Below are 17,533 nucleotides of genomic sequence, written 5' to 3' on the forward strand. Positions count from 1 at the left end.
GAGATTAATTGGTAATAGGTTCAGATATACTTCTTCACGTAATGCACAGAAGAGGGTGGCATGAAAGCAAACACCAACAACAATGCATGTTTCAGCTGGGCTGCCCCTTTCCCCCATAGGGCCACTTCATTTCTAGATAGAAGTTTATTTCTTAGAATTGTAGAACTGGAAGGGACCACAAGGCTCATCTAAATACAACCTCCTGCAGTGCAAGAATCTTTCACACAATGTGAGGCTCAACACCGTGACTGTGGGATTAAGAATCTCTCGACTGAGCAAGGAAAGTGGCTTCCCCATTTCATTTATTCACAAGAGAAGGCTAGAAATAAGCCCGCCCCCACTCTTTTTTCTGGACAGTTGGCAACATTAGGAAGAGGACTTAAAGATCTTGCCAGGTTTACTGTCGGCTTTGGAAATCCCTCAAAAAGAGTGTCTTGGGAATAGAGCTTCAGGAGACAGCGTTTGGTGGCATGTTATCTGTGGAAGGCAGTAGCCTTAGGGTAAGAAAATGTTTTGACATGTTGAGATTCCTTTGCCAACTGCCAGCTTAGTCAAACTGTTTTAAGTTTTAGAAAGTGTGGTCAGGTATCTTCCTAGGTTGATGGCACTGAGGGTTGCCATGAGACTTAACTGTGTGTACTGATTTAACATAACTTATGGCTGCTTTAGCATAGGTAAAAGGTAAAGGTACCCCTGCCCGTACGGGCCAGTCTTGACAGACTCTAGGGTTGTGCGCTCATCTCACTCTATAGGCCGGGAGCCAGCGCTGTCCGCAGACACTTCCGGGTCACGTGGCCAGCGTGACGAAGCTACTCTGGCAAGCCAGAGCCACACACGGAACGCCGTTTACCTTCCCGCTAGTAAGCGGTCCCTATTTATCTACTTGCACCCGGGGGTGCTTTCGAACTGCTAGGTTGGCAGGCGCTGGGACCGAGCAACGGGAGCGCACCCCGCCGCGGGGATTCGAACCGCCGACCATGCGATCGGCAAGTCCTAGGCGCTGAGGTTTTACCCACAGCGCCACCCGCGTCCTCCTGCTTTAGAATAATGTGTGACAATATAAGCATGGTGAGCTTTCACTCCACGCTCTTTTTATGTGATGAACTGGTGAGTGTGAATTTAGGACTGAGGTAACCACATCACCTGAAAGGATTTGAAGACTGGCCTTCAGTGCCTTGCAGATTGTCTACTGAATATGCAGGGATTCCTCTGTCTGCTCATCTCTTGTCAAAAACATTTTGGGTGGGTGGGTATGACTCTCCAAATTCCCTACATCACCTAACCGTGCTTAAGTTTCAAAAGCTTTTTCTGTTATCCTGCCTAAATCTGCTGTGTCTCAACTTGATTCTTGCCCTTCCCTTGTGACTCAGGTGAACAGCTCCATGTGATCTTTATTGCAGTCTAGATATTTGCCAACTGATATCATGTAGTGCTTTAATCTTCATTTCTCTAAGCTAAACAAGCACAGTTCCACCAACTTTTCCTTATGTCATAAATTCTGGACTCTTTGTTGTATCTAGTTGCATGCGTTGCTATCCAACATGCTCTCTGGATTTGTTTTTCTCCTCCTCTCCCCCTTTTAAAGTGTGGTGACTAAAAGCAGGTATGATACATCTGAGTCATAACCAGCACCAGTTTGGTTCTGTTGTAAATATTACCTTCTGGTAAAAACGTGACTGCGTAGAAATATGAGCATCAGCTTGATTCTTGGTTTATTGGTGATCAGACCTGGAACAGGTGTTTTTAGAAATATTTTTCATCTTTTTTCTGCAAGTATGGAAGATGAGCCTTCCTGGATTAAATCAAACGTCTATTTGGTCCAGCATTCTGATTCCCGCAGTGGTCAGACGGATTCTTCTGGCATATTATATGCATGCAATGGCATTTCCTGACATTCTCTTAGCACGGGACCTCTCAAAATGTTGGCTGGCTAGCTCCCTCTTGCCATCCTGTCTCGTCTTCTGTCCGTTTGGCTAGTCTTTTCAGTGGCCATGGATGCACCGTGTGCCAGGGTTCATTTACACAGGCAGTTTTACAATACAGTAAAATGACATCCCTATGGGGCACCGGGATAGCACCCCACCCAGCCCGCGGGTCCGGGGGGGGGGCTTCTCGCCAGGCTTCCTCCCGCGACCCTCCGAGCCCCATCTCTCTCGCGCTCCCCTCCCAGCCGCTCTCCCCCTCCGTTGCCAGGCAATGGCACGGCGCCCCCCGCCCCCTCAGGAACCGTGGCGAGGGCAGCGCCCACCGTCGTCAAGGCAACGCACCAGCTCCCGTACCTCGCGCCGCCACCGCCCACCGCTCGCTCGCGAGGCTCCTTCCACCTTCCGCCCGTCCGTCCGTCTCTCCGGCGGCCGCTTCAGAGGAAGCCCCGCCCCTCGACTCCACCGGCGGGCCCGGGGGCGGGGCCTGGAGGCAAAAGCCCCGCCCCGAGACATCGAGCCCGGGAGGCCTAGAGAAGACGGGGGAGGGCGGAAGGCGAGGATGCTGGGAAGGCGGAGGAACGGAAAGAGGGGGCGGGGGGTCCTGCTCAGCTTTGGCAGGGCGGGAGGGGCACCTCGACGTCCTCGGTCGGACGGACTGCTCGGGAATGTCGTCCAGCCTTCCTCGTCCGTCTGTCTCTCACACAAACGCAACTCTTTCGATAACTGACTGGGTGGTTTTGGTTGTTGTCCGTTGGCAGCAACTCGACAGACACCCCCTCGAACTGACAGAAAGGGCTCTCTTCAGAAAACGGCCCGCTTCCCGCCCAGGCCTCTGCAGGCTTGCTCCAGAAATGTTGTCAGGGTTGGACTCAAGACTCGCAGGGGGTTGGAATAGATGACCGTTGGGATCCCTTCCAACTCGACAGTTCTCTACACAGAATGCGACTCTTGCTTTTCTCTTACGTCTGCTCTGGTCTGAAGCCCTCTCTTCAACCGGAGGGCTGCAGTCAGCCGCTGGGCTATAGCCCCATCTAAGCTGGGCTGCAGCAGCACCTCTCTTAAATATCATAGAATCTTTTTTTTAAAAAAAATATTTTTTATTCAATTTTTTCCAATATAAAATTTATACAGCTCATACATCTTTTTTATATCCATTCTCTTTTTGACTTCCCTCAACTTGACTGATACTCCTTCCCTTCTTGATTTCTTACACATTTCTAAAACCTATTATTTTTATAAATAAAATCTTATTTTACTCATATTCTAACATTTCTTTTTACAGAGCTTCATTAAAGCTTACAAGCGTTATTTGATTATCAGTTAATTTATGCATATACTCTAAACTTTTCCCAGTCTTCTATAAATCTTTGGTCTCGTCGATTTCGGATCCTTCCCATCAGTCTATCAAGTTCTGCAAAATCCGTCATCTTCAATCTCCATTCTTCTTGCTTCCATTTCTGAGCCATCAGTATTCTTGCTGCAGTCACTGCATATAAAAATAGCTTCCTTTCTTTCTTATTTATCTCATTCCCTGTAATACCAAGTGTGATGGGACGATGAGCTGCTTGTGCGTAAAATGCAAGTCCCTCAGAGTTTGATCAGGTTTTCAAACCTCTGCCTGTGACGGAGCCCCTCCAGCATGGCTGCGTCAATCACTAGTAGAATCCGAAAGTGGCTGCTTTCGGAATCTTTTCCAACATAAAAGCTCTTTAACGGAAACACGTCGTCTGGCCTCTCGGCGTGACAGTTTCCGGCGAGGTGTGGGTGTCCCTATAGGAGGTCCTGAGACCTCCCCACTGTTTTCGCTGGAAGTGTCTCTGAGCCATCCCTCCGACTCACTTTCCCTTGGAGTTCTTGCTCGCCCTCTACTGGTTCCCTCTTCCGCTGCTACTCCTCTCTCAACCTCAGTGAGCCTTTGCGCCCCCGGCGCTTTAGATGGCAGTTCCCTGACATCCACCTCCCCTCCAGGGCCCCCTTCACCCCCTCCCGTCTCCTCCCCTACTGGCAGTGAGGAGGTAAAACCCCTGAAAGAACCTCCCTCATCTTCCGACGTCGCGAACACTTCCCTCCACTTGTTGCTGTTCCTACTCTCTCGGTAATCTTCGTCATCGGAGTCCACTCCCTCTTCCAACTCCGACTCCGCGAACCCTTCCATTTCCTCTTCCTCATCGGTGGTGCCGAAATACTCCCTCCTAAACCTTGCTATCGGCTGAGGTTTCCTCGGGAACCTTTGGTGGAACGTTTCTGTTAAAACCTCGTCATTGACTTCCTCTGCACTTACCCAGGTGTTTTCTGACTCCGGTTCCCCTTCCCACGCCACCAAATACTCCACCTGATTTCCCTTCCACCTGGAATCGAGGATTTCCGCTACATGGTTGCGGCGTTCCCTCTCTTCCAAGGCTGGTCCCCTGACGTACTCCCCTTCACGTCCCCCCCTGTATGGTGACAGTAACGACCTGTGGAACACTGGGTGCAATTTCATGTGGTTGGGTAATCGGAGTTTGAAAGCTACCGGGTTGACCTGCTGAATGACCTCAAAGGGTCCCAATCTTCTGGGCCTCAATTTCTTACAACCCCCTTTGAACGGCAACCCTTGGGTTGACAACCACACTTGATCCCCCACCCTTATGGTTTCACCTTCCCTTCTGTTCTTGTCTGCCTGCTTCTTATATTGTGCCTTAGCCCTTTCTAAGTTGAGCTGGAGCTGATGATGGATCGCTTCCATCTCTTCTACAAAATGTTCAGCCGCTGGGACGCTCCATCTCTCCCCTCCTTCCCCTGGAAATGCCCTGGGGTGACACCCGTAATTAGCCAAAAAGGGACTCATCCCTGTGGACACATTCTCCGCATTATTGTAGGCAAATTCTGCCAACGCCAACTTTTCAACCCAATCGTTCTCTCTGTCATTGACATAACACCTCAGATATTGTTGAAGAATGCCATTTGCTCTTTCCGCCTGCCCGTTGGTTTCAGGGTGCCGGGCAGTTGAAAAATTGACTTCCACGTGCAGCAAGCTCATGAGCTTCCTCCAGAACCTGGAAGTAAATTGTTTGCCGCGATCTGAGATCACCCTCAAGGGAGCCCCGTGCAACCTAAAGATGTGTTCTACAAACAACTTCGCTGTTTCTTCCGCTGTGACTGCATGTGAGCATGCTACAAAGTGGCACATCTTAGTTAACAGGTCTACTACTACCATGATGGCTGTTTTCCCCTTGGACTTTGGCAGATCCGTCATAAAATCTATTGATATCGCTTCCCAAGGCCGTTCTGGTGTGGGTAATGGTTCTAATAACCCTGCCAGCGCCCTTCTTTCCCCTTTGGCTCGCTGACATTGGTCACACCCTCTTACATACTCCCTTACATCTTCCCTCACCTTAGGCCACCAAAATTCCCTGGTAACCAACCACATGGTCTTGTGTTGTCCAAAATGTCCCGCCGTGGGGCTATCATGCAACTGCTTGAGTACTCTCCCCCTCAATTCACCTTCGGGTATATACAGTGCCCCTTTGTAATACAATGCCCCATTTCTTTCCTCAAAACCTCCGGGACTCTCGCCCTCCCCCCTGAGACCTCTGAGCTTATCCTGGGCATATTCATCATTTTCCGTTTCCTCTACCAGTTCTCGTTGCCCCACCAGCGCCGCCCCACACACCCAGCGGTCCTCAGGGATGACATGTCTCTCTTCGATCACCCCCTCCCCTTCCCAATACTCTGGTTTGCGTGAGAGCGCGTCCGCCCTGACGTTTTCTGGGCCTGGCACATAACAAATTTCAAAGTTGAATTTGGAGAATTCCTGTGCCCATCTCACTTGTCGTTGGTTGAGCACTCGAGCTGTTCTCCAATACTCTAAATTCTTGTGGTCGGTGCACACTTGCACCTTGTGTTGTGCCCCAATTAATAAATGTCTCCACCTCCGGAATGCTTCGTGAATGGCAAGTAGTTCCCTGTCATACACCGTGTAATTCCTCTCGGATTTATTCAGCTTCCGCGAGAAGAAGGCACACGGTCTCCACTCCGACGCACTCCTCCCCGGTTGAAGAAGGACCGCCCCTACCGCCCGGTCGGATGCATCGGTTTCCACTCTCATGGGTTTTCGTAAATCCACATGCAGAAGTTGTTCTTCCGAGGCGAAAGCCCTTTTCAGTTCTTCAAAGGCTCGATCCGCCTCTACCGTCCAAACAAATTTCTTCTTGCTGCTGAGGCAGTCGGTGATGGGCGCCGTCAAGTGGGCAAAGTTCTTGATGAACTTCCGATAAAAGTTCCCAAACCCCAAGAATCTTTGCACGTCCTTCTTGGTCTTCGGTGTCTTCCATTCCAGTACCGCTTGGACCTTGCCTGGATCCATGGCCAATCCCTTGTCTGACAAGCGGTACCCCAGGAATTCCACCTCCTTGGTATGAAACTGGCACTTCTCCAGTTTCACCCACAGCTGGTTGGCTTGCAGCCTGCCCAACACTTCTCGAACGTCCCTCACATGCTGTTCCTCATCTTCCGAATACACCAACACGTCGTCTAAAAAGGCCACACAATTCTTGTAGAGCAAAGGTCCCAGAACGTGGTTTATAAAAGCTTGAAAACACGCGGAGCCCCCTTGTAGACCGAAGGGCATAACGAGGTATTCAAAGGCTCCCAAAGGGGTAAACATGGTGGTCTTCCATTCATCTCCCTTCCTTATGCGTATCAGATTGTACGCCCCCCGCAGGTCCAGCTTTGTAAAAATCTTTCCCTTCCTTACTCTGGTCAAAATGTCATCAATTCGGGGCATAGGGAAAGCCAGGGGTTCCGACACTGCATTGAGGGCCCTAAAGTCACACACCAGTCTCGGTTTGTCTGTGTTCTTTTTGTCCACAAAAAACACTGGGCTGCCCCCCACCGCTCGGGACTCTCTGATGAAACCTCGCTTCAGGTTTTTGTCAATGAACTCCCTCAGCTCCTGCATCTCCCTGTCTGACATGGCGTACAGCTTGCCTACTGGGAGTTGGGCCCCAGGGAGTAGGTTGATTTGACAGTCAAAGGGTCTATGCGGTGGCAGTTTGTCTGCTTCCCTTTCGCTGAATACGTTGCTCAGATCTGCGTATTGCGGGGGCACCTTCCCTTTGTCCATTACTTCCATCCCGGCTAGGGTGACTCTGTCTCCTCCCGAAACCTTCCCCTCCTTGCAGTGTTCTAGGCAATGCGCTGACCCAAAGGAGACCACCCTCTGATGCCAGCCCACTAGCGGATCGTGTAGCGCCAGCCAGCTCATCCCCAAAATGATGGGCGCTCCTCCCAGGATGGCCACATTAAACGCTATCTGTTCGGTGTGCCTTGCCACCCTCATTATCATCGGGACAGTCTGTTGGCTAACTTCGCCCCCCAACAGCTCTCTGCCGTCAATCGTAGTCACCTGCAAGGGGTTACTTAAAGGGATGGTCTGTATCTGATGCTCAGCTGCAAACTCCTTACTCATGAAATTACAGGAGCTGCCTGAATCCAAAAGCGCCTTGATCTTTAGTGGGTGTCCGTTTGGCAGTTCTAGTAACACCTCTATCACTAAAGCGGGTCTGGGAGGTTCCGGCGTGGGCACTTTCACTGCTCTTTGGCCTGGCTGCTGTGCCCCGACGGTGGCAGCCAGGCGTTGGCTTTTACTTGCTCCTTGCCTTCCTCTTCCTTTACCCCAACAGCTCCTGCCATCCCTTGCCATTCCTTTCTTTGTGGGCAGACTCTGGCAAAGTGCCCTGGCTGTTGGCAGAGATAACATCTCTTGGCGCTCTTTCCCTCCTTCTTCCGCCCTTCACTGGGATTTGAAACTGCGCGCGCCCGCGCTGTTCCAACTTCCATCGGCTCTGCCGGCGGGAAAGGTGGCTCTGGAATGTCTGGAATGCGGAACTCCCTCCAACGGTCTCCTTTCCCTTCCCGCTTTTCCAAAGCCCTCGCCTCCTGGCGCGCTCCTATGGACATCGCAGATTTGGTTAACTGATCCATAGACTCCGCCCTGGGCCCCCGGGAAAGCTCATCTTTGACGGTTGAAGAAAGCCCCTCTTCGAAAAGCATTTGGATGGGCTCCGCCGATAGGTCCCACCCCAATTTATGAATCAGCATAGTAAATTCAGTCCAGTACTCACGGACAGATCTGCTTCCTTGCTGGCAAGCCATTAACTGCCTTCGCACCACCCCCTGCTCAATATCGCTGGAAAACATCAGGTCCATGGCACGAAAAAACTTCCTCGTGTCCTTTAGGATCTCATTATTCGCTGCCATCAGGGGTCTAACCCAATCTTTCGCCCCGGATTCGAGATGGCCAATCACAAAAGCCACTCGCGATTCCTCGTCGGGGAAGTCATCAAACTGCAAGTTTAGAGCGTATTGCATCTCTGTTCTAAAGGCATGATAGTTCCTGGGATCCCCCCCGAATTTCTGCACCAATCCTGGTACCTTTCTGGCGAGCGGGGTGGTTTTCTCCTTTCCCTTTTCTGCATCCTGAGCCCTCCTCTCCTCAAGCCTCGCCGTTTGCAGCGCCAACTGGATCTCCAACGCCCTGTACCTTTCTTCCAGGCTTGGACCCCCTCCAGCTGCTCCTGCTCCTCCGGTTCCGGCTGGGTTGCTCATGATGCTTCTCCCTGCACAAGCTGGCTTTCGGTGACTTTCGGATTGCTGTGATGGGACAATGAGCTGCTTGTGCGTAAAATGCAAGTCCCTCAGAGTTTGATCAGGTTTTCAAACCTCTGCCTGTGACGGAGCCCCTCCAGCATGGCTGCGTCAATCACTAGTAGAATCCGAAAGTGGCTGCTTTCGGAATCTTTTCCAACATAAAAGCTCTTTAACGGAAACACGTCGTCTGGCCTCTCGGCGTGACAGTTTCCGGCGAGGTGTGGGTGTCCCTATAGGAGGTCCTGAGACCTCCCCACTGTTTTCGCTGGAAGTGTCTCTGAGCCATCCCTCCGACTCACTTTCCCTTGGAGTTCTTGCTCGCCCTCTACTGGTTCCCTCTTCCGCTGCTACTCCTCTCTCAACCTCAGTGAGCCTTTGCGCCCCCGGCGCTTTAGATGGCAGTTCCCTGACACCAAGTAAAAACGTTTCTGGTTTCTTAACAAAGGTGTACTTTAACATTTTCTTCAATTTGTTATATATCATTTCCCAAAAGCTTTTTACTTTCTTACACTCCCACCACATATGATAGAAAGTACCCTCTTTTTCTTTACATTTCCAACATTTGTTACATCCTTTATACATCCTTGCTAACTTCACTGGTGTTACATACCATCGATACATCATTTTCATCACATTTTCTTTTATTGTTGTACGTGCAGTGAATCTTAAACCTTCTTTCCATAATTTCTCCCAATCCTCCATTTGTATATTATATCCAAAATCTTTGGCCCAGTCAATCATAACCGATTTTACCTCTTCATCTTTTGTATACCATTCTAATAATATCTTATACATTTTAGCTAAAACTTTAATATCACTGTTTATTATTTCTTTATGAAATTTTGACTCTTTATCCTCCAAACCTCTTAGTTTTAGATCTTTTTTAAACATTTCATTAATTTGAAAATAATGCAGCCAATCATTAACATGTTCCTTAACTTCTTCAAATGACTTCAACCTCCATTTACCTTCTGTTTTTATTATTAAATTCTGGTATGTTGCCCACCCCCCTTTCATAATGATTTTTTTCACACTCAGCGCCTCTAGTGGTGACAACCAATACGGAGTTTTTACTTCCAACAAGTTTTTATACTTTTCCCATACCTCTATCAAAGACCTTCTTATGGTGTGGTTTTCGAAACTTTTATGTACTCGCTTTTTGTCATACCATAAATAAGCATGCCACCCAAATAGATCTAGCAAGTCAGTGTTTTCTAATTTCATCCATTCCTTCAACCAGCAGAGGCAAGATGCTTCATAATATAATTTCAGGTCTGGCAGGCCGAAGCCTCCTCTTTCTTTTAAATCAGTCAGTAGCTTAAACTTTATTCTCGGCTTCTTACCCTGCCATATAAACCTTGAAATTTCTCTTTGCCAGTTTTTAAAGATAGCTGCCCCCCTGATTACTGGAACAGTTTGAAATAAAAATAACATCTTTGGTAGCACGTTCATTTTTATTATTACAATTCTTCCCCAGAATGAGAATTTCATTCTTTCCCACACCTCTAAGTCTATTTTAATCTTACTCCAAGTTGGTATGTAGTTATTCTGATACAAATCAATCCTTCTGGGGGTTAACCAAACTCCTAAATATTTAACTTTCTTTACCACTTCTATTTCTAATTGTTGCTGCACTTTATCGGTAGTTTCTCGATCCATATTTTTACTAAACATTTTTGTCTTTTTCTTATTCAAAATAAATCCCACCAATTGACCAAACTGTTCTATTTCATTCGAAACTTCTGTTACAGTATTTGTCAAATTTTCCAAAGTTAGTACCAATCATCGGCAAAAGCCTTAACCTTATATTGTTTACTTCCTACCGTTATCCCTTTTATCTGTTCATTGCCTCTTATTGCTCTTAAAAGGACTTCCAGTACCGTGATAAATAACAGTGGTGAAAGCAGACATCCTTGCCTAGTTCCTTTAGTTATTTTTATGTTTTCTCTTACCACATTGTTAACTATTAATTTTGCTCTTTGGTCTCTATATATTGCCCCAATACCATTCATAATTCCTTGTCCAATATCCATCATTTCAAAAAATTTTAACATAAATTCCCAAGAAATATTATCAAAGGCCTTTTCCGCATCCACAAATATCAACATAGCTTGCTTATCATTCCTGGCATTCAAATATTCCAAAACGTTAATTATATTCCTAATATTATCTTTCATTTGTCTGCCAGGAAGAAAACCTGCTTGGTCTTCATGTATCTAAACCCTTCAACACTTTTTTCATCCTATTTGCTAATATATTGGCAAACAGTTTGTAATCATTATTTAGAAGCGAAATCGGCCTATAATTCTTAACTTGAGATAAATCTGAGTCTTGCTTGGGTATTAAGGTAATATATGCTTCTTTCCAGGTTTCTGGTATCTCTCTTTTTGTTAATATATCATTCATTACTTCTCTCAGTGGTGCAACTAGGATGTCTTTCATTTCTTTGTAAAGTCTTGCACTGAATCCATCCGGCCCTGGGGTCTTTCCACTTTTTAATTCTTTAACTGCATTTCTTATTTCTTCTATTTCTATTCTTTCATTTAATTTACTTTTCTCTTTCATCGGAATTTTCTGCACCCCTTTCTCTTTCAAGTATTTTTCTATTTTCTTTAGATTATCTTTCTCCTTCTTCTTGTATAATTGTCTATAAAAGTCCACAAATCCTTTCCTTATTCCTTTCGGGTCATCAATCTCTTTATCTTCAACCACAATCTTATGTACCATACTTTGTTCTTTCCTTTTTTTAATCTGCCACGCTAGTAGTTTCCCAGATTTATTTGCATTTTCAAAGTTCTTTTGTCTCATCCTTTTGATGTTCCATTCCACTTCCTTGTTTATTATCATAGAGAATTGCGCTTGTAATGTTTTTATGTTAAGTTTCAATTTTTTATCATTAGGTCTATCAATAAGTTTCTTCTCATTTTCCATAATTTGTTTTAAGATTTCTTTTTTCCCTTTCTCTCTATATTTGTTTTTAATTGCATTCCGTTGTATAAAAAAAAACCTCTCATGACTGCTTTGCCAGCGTCCCAAACTATACTTGTTTTTGTTCCTTGATTCATATTGTTTATAAAATAATCCCTCATATGTTTTTGCACATTCTCTACTATTTTTTGATCATCAAAAAGATTTTCATTTATTCTCCATTGGAAAGATTTTTCTTCAAATCCTTTTAAGGTACATTTTATTGGATTATGGTCTGAAAGCACCTTAGGTTGTATTTCGATCTTTAAGATTCTTGTTGTAAGGTCATTTGTTATCCATATTTGATCGATTCTTGACATTGATTGATTTGCTTCTGATCGATAGGTAAACTGTTTTTCCAATGGGTGTTTCAATCTCCAGATATCAATTAAATTGCAATTCTCTGCCATCGAAAAAAAAGTCTTTGGTAACTTCCCTTTTGATTTTCCTGATGCTCTTAATCTATCCATCTCCATTGAGACCACTGCGTTCATATCACCCATTATTAAAATTTTTTGATCAATATATTCAAATAATTTCTCTTCTAAGTCTCTGAAAAAATCCATTTTGTTTTGATTAGGTGCGTATACTTCGACGATTATTATTTTTTCACCTTGCCATTTGACTTGTACTGCCACAATTCTACCTTCTTCATCTTTAAAAATCTGGTGGGCTTCTATTTTATTTTTAATATATAGAACCACTCCTCTTTTTTTAATTTTGTCCGATGAAATAAATTCATTCCCTAATTTTTTATTTACCAAAATTTTTCTATGTCTCCTCATCACATGAGTCTCTTGCAAACAAATAATGTCCAAATTTTGTTTTTTCAAATATTGTTGAATTTTGTCCCCCCCCCCCCATTTATCCCATTGACATTCCAGGTCCATAATTTCAGCGCCATAATATCTTCTGATTAGTTTTTAATAATAGTCTTTAATTTATTTCCCCCTCTTCTTCCTCTTCCTTTATCTTCTCCTCATCCAAATCTTGCGAGTCTTCTCCTTCAGCTCCTGCCCCCATTGGTGCAGTTTCTTCACTTCCCAATTCTTTGTACCTTCTCAGAAATTTGTCCAGTTCATCCGGTCTTGTTATTCTGTGTCTTTTCCCTTTGTAAGCAAATGAAAGTCCTTCTGGGAACTCCCATCTAAATTCAATATTATTTTTCCTGCGGGCTTGCACTAACTGTTGGTATTGGTTGCGTTTTTTCAGCAGGCGAAGTGGGATGTCTTTAAAAATGATTATGTTATTCCCCCCAATATTCAATCTTCTCTCCCTATTTTTTTGCAAAATTAAATTTCTCATTTCTCTATCTCTAAATATCACCAAACAATCTCTTGGGAATTTCTTCGCTTTATTTGTCCTTACTTTAATTCTAAAGGCATTATGTACCGTCTTTGCCACATCTTCTTCTTGCATCTCCATCCAAATAGCAATTTCTTTAATCCCATCAACCCCAGCTGGAATGGCCAATGTCCAGGGATGCTAGAAGCTGTGATCCAAAAATGGACTCAGGACCACAGGTACCCCACCCCAGGTAAAAACCTACCAGTACTAAGTTTCCTAGCTCTTGGTATTCCTGACCCACCCCCCACAACAAATCCATTCTCTTCTTTCCCAGGGTGGAATCCAGCGCACCTCCAAACCTGCGAGAAAGAAGCCACAGGATGCATGTTACCTTAATCACGGCAGCCTTGCTGTCCCCAGTGGCCACAAACACCGCGCTGCGAGCCGCGTTCAAAACTGGGAGAGTCAGCGTAATGCACTCAGGAGGTGGCTTTGGAGAATCGCTAATGGCAGCCACTATTTTCTCCCGCTCCTGCCACAGGAAAGAGGGAGGGAGGAGAGATTAGGAGTGTTCTGTCACAGCCCTGCCTACAACATATTGTGCCAAGCCCATAATTGAAAAGGATCTCCACAGAGCTATTCTCAGGCACATTACTGGCAATCTGTGGCATCAGCCAAGCACCTGTTCTGAAGAGCAAGCCTAGATATTTTAACTGGGCAGACACTGGTATTCAAGCCTCCATGGCATCCATGCAGAGCAACCAGTCTTGAGAGCCAGCTGGCCAGTCATCTTTAAAGAATGTGAAGAATGCATGCAAACTCATATCTTCACCCAGAAATTAATCAAGGTGGCCGGGTACACAGAAAGGTTGAGTGAGATTTAAACACAAATGCAAAAGAGGAAATTTGACCTGACTATATATGTAGCCATGAGCACTTAAAAGCAAATGGAAGTCCTGGGAGCACTCCAGACTTGAGAATGCCCTGGAATCTGGTTGCCCATGCACTTAGATGGAGCAACAATTGCAGCTAGGAATTGGGAATATTTGTCAACTTGGGAAAGGGGGGCTGGCACCTAAAAGATTGATACTGATTCCAGCTACGTTTGATATTTTCTTGCTTCTCCAAATACATGCTGTCTGAACAGACAGAAATGGGCACAGGAACAAAGGGAGAGGACAGCCAAAAGAGGGGAAGTGCTGCAACAACACTGGGTGTGTGTGTGTGGCACATCTGCAGAACAGGCTTAGATGGGGAGTGGCGTGCAGGCTTGATAAATTAAATGAGTGCATCCATAATCCCCGCCCCCAAGAAATCTGCAAGGAAGTGCCCTGGGATGAGCAAGATGGTTTAAACAGCTAGGGGTTTGTTTAATATTGAATTTGGTGAAATGTTTCTGCATATTTTTGAGTCGTTCTTGTTGCAGAAGCTTCTGAAATACTCCAATTGGAAAAGGAGTTACTCAAGCATTTAACTGTTACATACAAGCAATCCTGTTTGACTCCTAGAATCATAGAGTTGGAAGAGACCACAAGGGCCATCGAGTCCAACCCCCTGCCAAGCAGGAAACACCATCAGAGCACTCCTGACATATGGTTGTCAAGCCTCTGCTTAAAGACCTCCAAAGAAGAAGACTCCATCACACTCCTTGACAGCAAATTCCACTGTCGAACAGCTCTTACTGTCAGGAAGTTCTTCCTAATGTTTAGGTGGAATCTTCTTTCTTGTAGTTTGGATCCATTGCTCCGTGTCCGCTTCTCTGGAGCAGCAGAAAACAACCTTTCTCCCTCCTCTATGTGACATCCTTTTACAGTGGTGCCTCGCAAGACGAAATTAATTCTGCGAATTTTTTCGTCTAGCGAATTTTTTGTCTTCTGAAGCATGAAATCCCATAGGAATGCATTGAAAATCAATTAATGCGTTCCTATGGTCAAAAAAAGTCCAAACAAAGCCAAATTTGGTACAACAAGAGTTTATTAAGTGCTCTTTAAAGTCACACATACTGTAAAGAGCATTTCAAAATTCAAACCCAGAAATTTTTTTAAAAAACAGCAGAGTGGCCCAATGGTCACAGAAAATCATTAAAATGCAGGAAAAAAAACCCACAAGCTTCCAGATTCTTGCAAACACCTCCCCAACTGTTCCCCCACCCACCCAGCACACAGAAATTCAAATCCAGATTTTTTTTAAAAAAACAGCAGAGTGCCCCAATGGTCACAGAAAATCATAAAAATGCAGAAAAAAACACAAGCTTCCAGATTCTTGCAAACCCCTCCCCAACACCAAGTCCTTGAATTCCAAACACCCAACCCAAAATCCCAACCCCCCCCAAAAAAAAGTTTTAAAAGCTTAACTTACCAAATGGCTGCAAAAGAAGTTTTGGAAAAGCTTCAAAAATCACCAAAGTCTTTAAAAACCTCAAAAAAGGCTACTATGTACATATGTACACTGTGTTCTATGGGTTGCTCCTCGAAGTCAAGTCGCAACTGTACTAATGGTGTTAAGAAAAAGGAAACAAACTTGCAAGACGTTTTCGTCTTGCGAAGCAAGCCCATAGGGAAATTCGTCTTGTGAAGCAGCTCATAAAACGGAAAACCCTTTCGTCTAGCGAGTTTTCCGTCTTGCGAGGCATTCGTCTTGCGGGGCACCACTGTATATATATGAACATGGCTATCATATCACCCCTTAACCTCCTCTTCTCCAGGCTAAACATGCCCAGCTCCCTTAGCCGTTCCTCATAAGGCATCGTTTCCAGGCCTTTGACCATTTTGGTTGCCCTCCTCTGGACACGTTCCAGTTTGTCAGTGTCCTTCTTGAACTGTGGTGCCCAGAACTGGACACAGTACTCCAGGTGAGGTCTGACCAGAGCAGAATACAGTGCCACTATTACTTCCCTTGATCTAGATGCTATACTCCTATTGATGCAGCCCAGAATTGCATTGGCTTTTTTAGCTGCCGCGTCACACTGTTGGCTCATGTCAAGTTTGTGGTCAACCAAGACTCCTAGATCCTTTTCACATGTACTGCTCTCAAGCCAGGTGTCACCCATCTTGTATTTGTGCCTCTCATTTTTTTTGCCCAAGTGCAATACTTTGCATTTCTCCCTGTTAAAATTCATCTTGTTTGTTTTGACCCAGTTCTCTAATCTGTCAAGGTCATTTTGAAGTGTGATCCTGTCCTCTGGGGTGTTAGCTACCCCTCCCAGTTTGGTGTCATCTGCAAATTTGATCAGGATGCCCTTGAGTCCATCATCCAAGTCGTTGATAAAGATGTTGAATAAGACCGGGCCCAAGACAGAACCCTGTGGCACCCCACTAGTCACTCTTCTCCAGGATGAAGAGGAACCATTGATGAGCACCCTTTGCGTTCGGTCAGTCAGCCAGTTACAAATCCACTGAGTGGTAGCATAGTCAAGACCACATTTTACCAGCTTCTTTACAAGAATATCATGGGGCACCTTGTCAAATGCCTTGCTGAGATCAAGGTAGGCTACATCCACTGCATTGCCTTCATCTACCAGGCTTGAAATTCTGTCAAAAAACGAGATCAGGTTAGTCTGACATGACTTATTTTTCAGAAATCCATGCTGACTATTGGTGATCACATATCGGGGGGGGGGGGGATAAGAAAGGCCTCCCTGGGCATTTATGGCAGGTCTGAAAAGGCTTAAAGCTACTAATCTAAATAATTTCATGTCAACGCTTACATAAATTTGCTTACGACGAGAAATCCGTTTCAAGTTATATTGCTTACATTTTGGACATAGGTACTGTATTTGAACATGACTTTAATAACTTCAGTAAACCGCCTTATCCGATTCAAGTCTATGAAAGCAAAGTTCATAAGCCAGACTCCAGGCTATTAAACATCTAATGCCAGGCCTATAGAAAGATCATAGTTGGTCATAACATTGCCGCCTGTTGGTACTTTTAATGGAGAATTCATGTTTCAGGAGATGATTAGAAATTGTTTGAGCAAGCACCAGTCCCTGCTTCATATACAGGGGAAGGCAGCTTTTCTAAGTAGTAAAAAGTAAACGAAGTATTCATTCAAAATACAGGAGCAAGTAAGGGTTACTTCTCTCATAGAGAAGTAATGCAATTTGTTGATAATCCACAGTTAAGAAAAACAAATTTCTGTGTACAGTGGTACCTCGGGTTAAGTATTTAATTCATTCCGGAGGTCCGTACTTAACCTGAAATTGTTATTAACCTGAAGCACCACTTTAGCTAATGGGGCCTCCCGCTGCCGCCGCGCCGCCAGAGCATGATTTCTGTTCTCATCCTGAAGCAAAGTTCTTAACCTGAAGCACTATTTCTGGGTTAGCGGAGTATGTAACCTGAAGCATATGTAACCCGAGCTACCACTGTATTACATATTTACAGGATTTTAACTCTGCTCCGTAATCAAAGAGGCCCCCAGAGTGGTTTACATAGTCCAGGGACCAGAGGAGTCTGCTGGGAACTGATCTTCCAACACAGACAATCAAATGGCTGCTGCTAGATGATGAGGGAGCGAAGAACCCAGTGCAGCTGATAGGATCATAATGGGATCCCATGTGTGGATAAATTCTTCCCTCCTAGCAAACACAAGTGAATGCATATGGGATGTCTCATTTTATCCTCAATAACTGAGAAATGTTAAACAAATAATTTGTCCAAGGTCATCCTGTGCTCTTCAGCACTGAGCAGATATATAAACCCAACTCATCCCGGTATAGGTTG

At 45.2% G+C, this 17,533-nt stretch overlaps 2 protein-coding genes across 4 annotated transcripts in view; one reads left to right on the top strand and one right to left on the bottom strand.

Annotated features, from left to right (window-relative positions):
- The window catches only part of SLC27A1 (solute carrier family 27 member 1), a 52,131-nt gene extending 49,709 nt beyond the window's left edge, over positions 1-2,422 (bottom strand). The window contains exon 1 of one of the 3 annotated variants that reach the window (XM_081898126.1): positions 2,280-2,422. Coding sequence is in view for 1 of the 3 variants with exons in the window: in XM_081898125.1 (XP_081754251.1) it covers positions 1,659-1,696 (38 nt within the window). In the remaining 2 variants the exon portion in view is untranslated. Of the gene's footprint in view, positions 1-1,658; positions 2,110-2,267 lie in introns of those variants that run through there. The other 2 variants (XM_081898127.1, XM_081898125.1) reach the window with 2 other exon arrangements.
- NXNL1 (nucleoredoxin like 1) overlaps positions 270-17,533 on the top strand; it is a 28,204-nt gene continuing 10,940 nt past the window's right edge. The window contains exon 1 of the mRNA XM_081898195.1: positions 270-500. The gene's annotated coding sequence lies outside the window, so the exon portion shown is untranslated. The remainder of the gene's footprint in view (positions 501-17,533) is intronic.

The sequence above is a fragment of the Podarcis melisellensis genome, assembly GCF_964234715.1.
Source record: "Podarcis melisellensis genome assembly, chromosome: 2".
Lineage (NCBI taxonomy): Eukaryota > Metazoa > Chordata > Lepidosauria > Squamata > Lacertidae > Podarcis > Podarcis melisellensis.